This window comes from Branchiostoma belcheri, unplaced genomic scaffold (genome assembly GCF_001625305.1).
Source record: "Branchiostoma belcheri isolate BF01 breed outbred unplaced genomic scaffold, Haploidv18h27 scaffold13, whole genome shotgun sequence".
In the NCBI taxonomy this organism is placed as follows: domain Eukaryota; kingdom Metazoa; phylum Chordata; class Leptocardii; order Amphioxiformes; family Branchiostomatidae; genus Branchiostoma; species Branchiostoma belcheri.
The window spans coordinates 3,387,347-3,393,075 of record NW_017802713.1 but is presented as its reverse complement, the minus strand read 5'-3'; the positions used below and the strand labels follow the sequence as shown (position 1 = coordinate 3,393,075).

At 39.8% G+C, this 5,729-nt stretch overlaps 1 protein-coding gene across 1 annotated transcript; it reads right to left on the bottom strand.

The window, feature by feature from the left end:
* Positions 1-698: 698 nt before the first annotated feature.
* LOC109463790 (zinc finger protein OZF-like) lies at positions 699-3,758 on the bottom strand. The gene is made up of 2 exons (XM_019760652.1): positions 3,659-3,758; positions 699-2,824 (listed from the first exon to the last, which is right to left on the bottom strand). The coding sequence occupies exon 2, from the start codon at positions 2,812-2,814 to the stop codon at positions 1,387-1,389; it is 1,428 nt and encodes a 475-aa protein (XP_019616211.1). The 5' UTR covers positions 2,815-2,824; positions 3,659-3,758; the 3' UTR covers positions 699-1,386.
* Between the last annotated feature and the right edge of the window lie 1,971 nt (positions 3,759-5,729).

The following is a 5,729-nucleotide window of genomic DNA, read 5'->3' as shown; positions in this document are numbered from 1 at the left end:
CTATTTTGAAGAAACGAAAAGTCAACAATGAAAACGCACTGAGAATAATCAATATAATGCAAAAATTGGGGCAAGTCTTAAATCATTCCAGTGTTGGAAATGAGTTAAGTCTTTAGTTCATGAAGAAGCATTTGTTGTTTTGAAATTAGAAAGGCTGATATTTCTTCCGTCCGAAACAAATACAGATTTTTCTTTTATCCTCGTCATTTCGAAATAGAATGTTCCGTATCAACATTTAGCAGAAATGACCCATCTCAAAATAACAACATCACCCCACTCTGAAGAGGAATTTTCTTACCAATGCAACCATGCCAAATTCCTTTGACTTTTTCAAGTAACGCCTACCCAAACGTTAGTGCGAATGCTACCATCATACATACGAGGTTCCAGGTCATTTTGCTTTTTTTTTTTAAATTACGAAAAAAAAACATTCAACTTTCATGCCACATGTCAAGTCATCGGCTATTAATATCAGGGCATAGGCGACAAAATACACATTTTAGTCTAAACATTAACAAAATACATCATTTTGAAGTTGAGTATGTCAAATATCTTTATAGATTTTTGTGGAGAAGGTATGTACAAGGTACAAATTACAAGTCATTTGTAGACTGGTTAGTAGACTGGTTTAATAGTTCTTGCCAGTAAAAAAATATATGCCTCCTGGCAGCCGTATTGGAAGGCTGAATAGAGAGGCTAATTACAAAGTTATCTTTCAATACAGTTATTATACATTGATAGTTTTCATCATTTTGCAAACAACGCTAAAATATACTTATTCAACATTAAAAATTCTTTTAAAAATTCCCCTCGAAGATAATTTACAAAACAATGTTACATGTAACAACTGTATGACATCAATTAAAAGTTGCTTATTTCAATACCTTAGTACTATTTCTGGTTAATTGGTACTTGTCATAATCAGGAAATACGTAATAGAAAGGTTAGACACAGCATGGTACAACTATTTGATTTCACTTATTTGGCTGTAATAAAAAAGGACAGGACTGCCCAACTATCCTAAATGCTAATTTATACGTAGGGCTAGCTGTAATAACTGAGCAATGTGCAAAGAGAACATTTACATATATTAGCTCATTCGAAGGCATTAACAGAGTTTGCTTGTACAATGCTCACCCATCCCAATGCCTTCACAGATGTGGGTTTTATGCCACATGGGGCATGCACATTTTACAGAAGGCATTCCCAAATAGAGACGGCCTCGGTTACTTATCTATTAAACAAAAAGAGTTAAGCTTAAGTGTTAAAGAACGATAGAAAGATTACTACAAAGCTATAAAAAAGCTTGCTGGTCAGGTAACCGTGTGTTATGCTCTATGTACAATTCGATTGTCTGTCAAATGTCTTTAGCATTTGCGATTGCAGTTATTTTCCTTTTGAATGAACCTTCATATGGGTTCTGAGACCAGACCTGTAACCTGACCTGTAGTCACACAGCTTACATGCAAAGGGCTTCAGTCCTGTATGCTTAGCCATGTGTACAACAATATTCCTTTTCCTTACAGTGCGATAGTCACACAGCTCACACTTGTGGGGCTTCTCCCCTGTATGTAGTTGTATGTGAGGCAAAAGCTGGGACTTATGAGCTGTTCTGAACCCGCACCTCTCACACATGTAGGGTTTCTCACCAGTGTGTTTAGACATGTGTGACTTCATGCTGTGTTTATATACAGTGGAGAAGTCACATTCACCACACTTGTACGTCTTGTCCATCTGTTCCTCACTTTTTACTTGTTTTTTATCAATGTGTACTTTCATATGACAGTAGAGGCCAGTAGGGTTACCGGTCTGAAATCCACACTTTTCACACATGTAGGGTTTTTCACCAGTGTGTTTAGCTTTGTGCCTATCCAGTTGTAATTTCTGGTTTGCCGAGTAGTCACACTGGTCACACTTGTACTGTTTCTCTCCTGAATGGATTTTCATATGTCTGGAAAGGTGACTCCTATCTTTTGTTGCGTACCCGCACTCCCCGCATATGTAGGGTTTCTCACCAGAGTGCCCATTTTTGTGCAAGTCAAAGGATTGCCTCCAAGGAGTCTTAAAATCGCACTGGTCACATTTATAAGGCTTCTCACCCGTGTGTAGTCTATTGTGTCTAGATAGTCTGGCTTTAATTGCCGTTTTGTATCCACACTCACCACATACGTAGGGCTTCTCACAAGTGTGTTTAACCATGTGTGCATCCAAGCTGTTTTTCCAAGGTGCTGCGTAGTCACACTGGTCACATTTGTACGGCTTCTCGATATACCTTGTATGTTTTTCCATATGCCTGGATAGTCTCGACTGGAAAGCTGTCGTGTACCCACACATTCCACACATGTAGGGTTTGGTAACGTTTTTTTCACCAACACAGAGCTCGGTTGCACATGTATCTCCATCCTCTTTGTGTGTAAATTTTTGTCCTATTAAATCATCTCTATTCACCTCTTCCTGATTGCTCTCCATGTCAGTGGTTCGGTTTCCTCTCAGCAGTTGGCTGTCATTGGGAACGTCAGTAGGAGACCCACAGCTCTCTGATGCCATGTCGTGAGGAACATCAGTTGGAGACCCACAACTCACCGATGCCATGTCATCAGGAACATCAGTTGGAGACCCACAACTCACCGATGCCATGTCATAAGGAACAACAGTTGGAGACCCACAACTCACTGATGCCGTGCCATCAGGAACATCAGTTGGAGACCCACAACTCACCGATGCCGTGCCATCAGGAACATCAGTTGGAAATCCACTCACCGGTTCCATGTCGTGAGGAACGTCAGTTGGAGACCCAATAGTCACTGATGCCATCTCTAAACCGCTGTAAAAAGGACAATGTAATCTAATGTGAACGCAGTGATTTTGATAATATTCTTTGACACAGGACCAGAAACTGGCGATCACATGATTATTGCCAGGGAAAATAGAAAATTAAACCCCATGTTTAAAATTCCAACTTATGTTAGGAAATGCCGGGCAATGCCCTATGTATACCAACCTCCTTGTGTATACATAGCCTATTAATTCCCGAAGATCACATTTAACCGTACAAGATGATCCCCTCGGGTCATGCACGTACGTAGAACTTTGTTAATTAAAAGTTATCACACTGACAAAACTATTCACGGTTGTTTACAGTTCACATGCCACAAGCCACTATTCCACTGTATAAACGGTCCAGGGAAACTGTACCCTGGAATCCAGAACTCGTTTTCCGGGCCGCAAGAGCCCTTCGCCCGCTGGTGTAAATTACCGCTACGGGGGAGTCTAGCCCGGGGGGAGTTTGGCTGGCCGTACAAACGTTCTAGGGCCGGACAAACCCCTCGGGCTCAACTCCCCCGTAGCGGTAATTTAGATAGGCGGGCGAAGGGCTCTTGGCTACCGAAGGAAAACGGCTAACGGCCCGATACTAGTTTGGCATCCAGGGTAGCGGAACTGACTAGCCTGGGTGTTTCCATCCAGGCCAGTCAAAGGCTCTAGACCATGTACCAACAAAACCCCAAGGAAATTATAACACCCCCCACCCCCCCTTCACTAAGTTAGGTCGGTCTCGTTAGATTTGGTACAGGTTTATGTCACAGAAGCAGATTTGCCACAAATGTATCAAACGTGACGTGAATTGATTTAGGAAAGTGAGAAAAGACTTGTCACCCACCAGATTTTAAACTGAAACAGTTGCGACACTTGGAGAAACGACAAAAACAGCTGAAACAAAATCCTCAAAATTCACGTCAGAATGGGGTCATGATGGCGGATGGTAGTCATAGGGTCAAAGGTTAATTTACCTGATTACCCACATAATACGTCATCGAATGTACTTCAGCTTAACGAAGAAGAATGAGTATCGAAAGTAAAATGATAGCAAATTATGTAAAGGCTCATTGTGTAACTTTTTGACAATCCAAATAGTATATTTTCCAGTCTTTTCTTAAAACATAGTAGGCCTTCAGTATTCCAGAGCGATATTCAGCAATAGAAAATGCAACATCCTTGCTCCATACAAGCTTGGTAGAAAACTGAATGATCTTCTATTCAAACCTCTGGCCACACCGCGCATGTGGTATTGTCCACTGCCAGTGGTATGACCTACCTCCCAGCGGGGTGTCAGTTGACAGCTTACAAATTTCTGAAAGACGGATTTTTTAAATCTCCTTTGAAGGGATAATGTCCACAATTTATTGAAGGCAGACTTTAAGTGTTAGAGTGCTCGGTGACTGGAATGTCGTGTCACAGGATTCATATATAATATAACTTTATTGCGCAACAATTGTACAGTGTACAAAGTATGGCATCTACTAACGTAAGTAAGTACATGTCAACTACATTTTCATAAGGCTAATCTAATACAAAAGTGGGTGGCTAGTATGAGATAGGTATCAACTTATACAATCGTTTCTGATATCCATACAGTCTTTAATATATATCCCTATGTATAGCATGTAGGGGTTGTCACAAGTCAATATGTATTTAAATTTTCTTTCCAAGTTCATTGTGGTGAATGCTGGGAAAGAATCTGAAAGTCTAGTATATAGTGCATTTCGTACATTAATATATTTAGGACACACAATCAAAAAGTGATATTCGTCCTCAATAAGCTCTGGACAAAATGGACAAACCCTCTGGTCATTGGGAATTTTATGGAATCTTCCGGTTTCTATACTAAGTTTGTGACAGCCAATTCTGAGTTTCGTGATTGCTCTACGTACTTCAAGTCTTTTTATGTTTGAAAGGTAGTTTTCTTGTTTATAGTGTTTGTTCAGTGTAGAAAGAAAGGAAAGTTTGGAATTGTTTTGAATATCGCAATGCCAATTTTGTATGTAAATAGCTTGTAGTCGTTGTCGTAGTTGAGCAGTTATTGTATCTAAATGGTATGACTTCGGGTTTAGCCATATGTGTCCAAGACCGTTGTAATTGAGGATATTTTTCACATGGACAATCCAGTCATGTTCTTCTAATATAACAGAATCATATGCCTGCCGAAGTAAAGAATCTTCGGGTAGATGTAGTAGTCTATACCAGTATTTTACAATTTGAATTTCTGCGTCTATCCTAACTGGGAAAGTACCCAATTCTCCTCTGACACCGTCGTTTGAGGCTCTGGTATGTATACCTAACAGAAATTTCTGGAAACGCATATCTATGATGTCAAATTCTGGGATGTGCTGGTTTTGAGTGTAGGTCTATGATTTGGAAGCCATTCTGTCGTAAAGTTTGGCTGTTGGCATGACGCATTAATATTTCTTTATCCGTGTTTCTTTCTAGACATACAATATAAGTACTATTCGAATCAGAAGAGGAAGTTTTGCGGATGGTGGCAGGGAGGCTATCTTGAATATCGAGTTTCCTTAGCAAAGTAGAAAAGACCTTTGCAGAGGATACCTGGATATTGCTGTTATGCGATGCAATGATTTTTAAAGATTTGGAGGAACGGTCAAAGCATGTGATTTCTGAACCGTACATAAAGATAGGCTTTACGAATTTATCGTATAGGTTTTTTCCGAGATTGATAGAGATGTTATTGTTAGAAAGTAAAAGAGCCTTCAGTTTGAAAAGTGCTCTCATTGCTTTGTTTTTTAAATATTTCCTGGCAGTTTTGAATTTACCCGAGGATGTAAAGGGAATGCCGAGGTAGGTGTAGCTGTCAGTGATTTCTATTTCTTTGTCATAAATATGAAATTTGTCTTTGCCTTTCTTCTTGAAACCTTTGCCGAATATAACCACTTTAG

Coding starts and splice junctions, on each gene's coding strand:
- LOC109463790 (XM_019760652.1), bottom strand. CDS start 2,814: ATGGCATCAGTGACTATTGGGTCTCCAACTGACGTTCCTCACGACATG.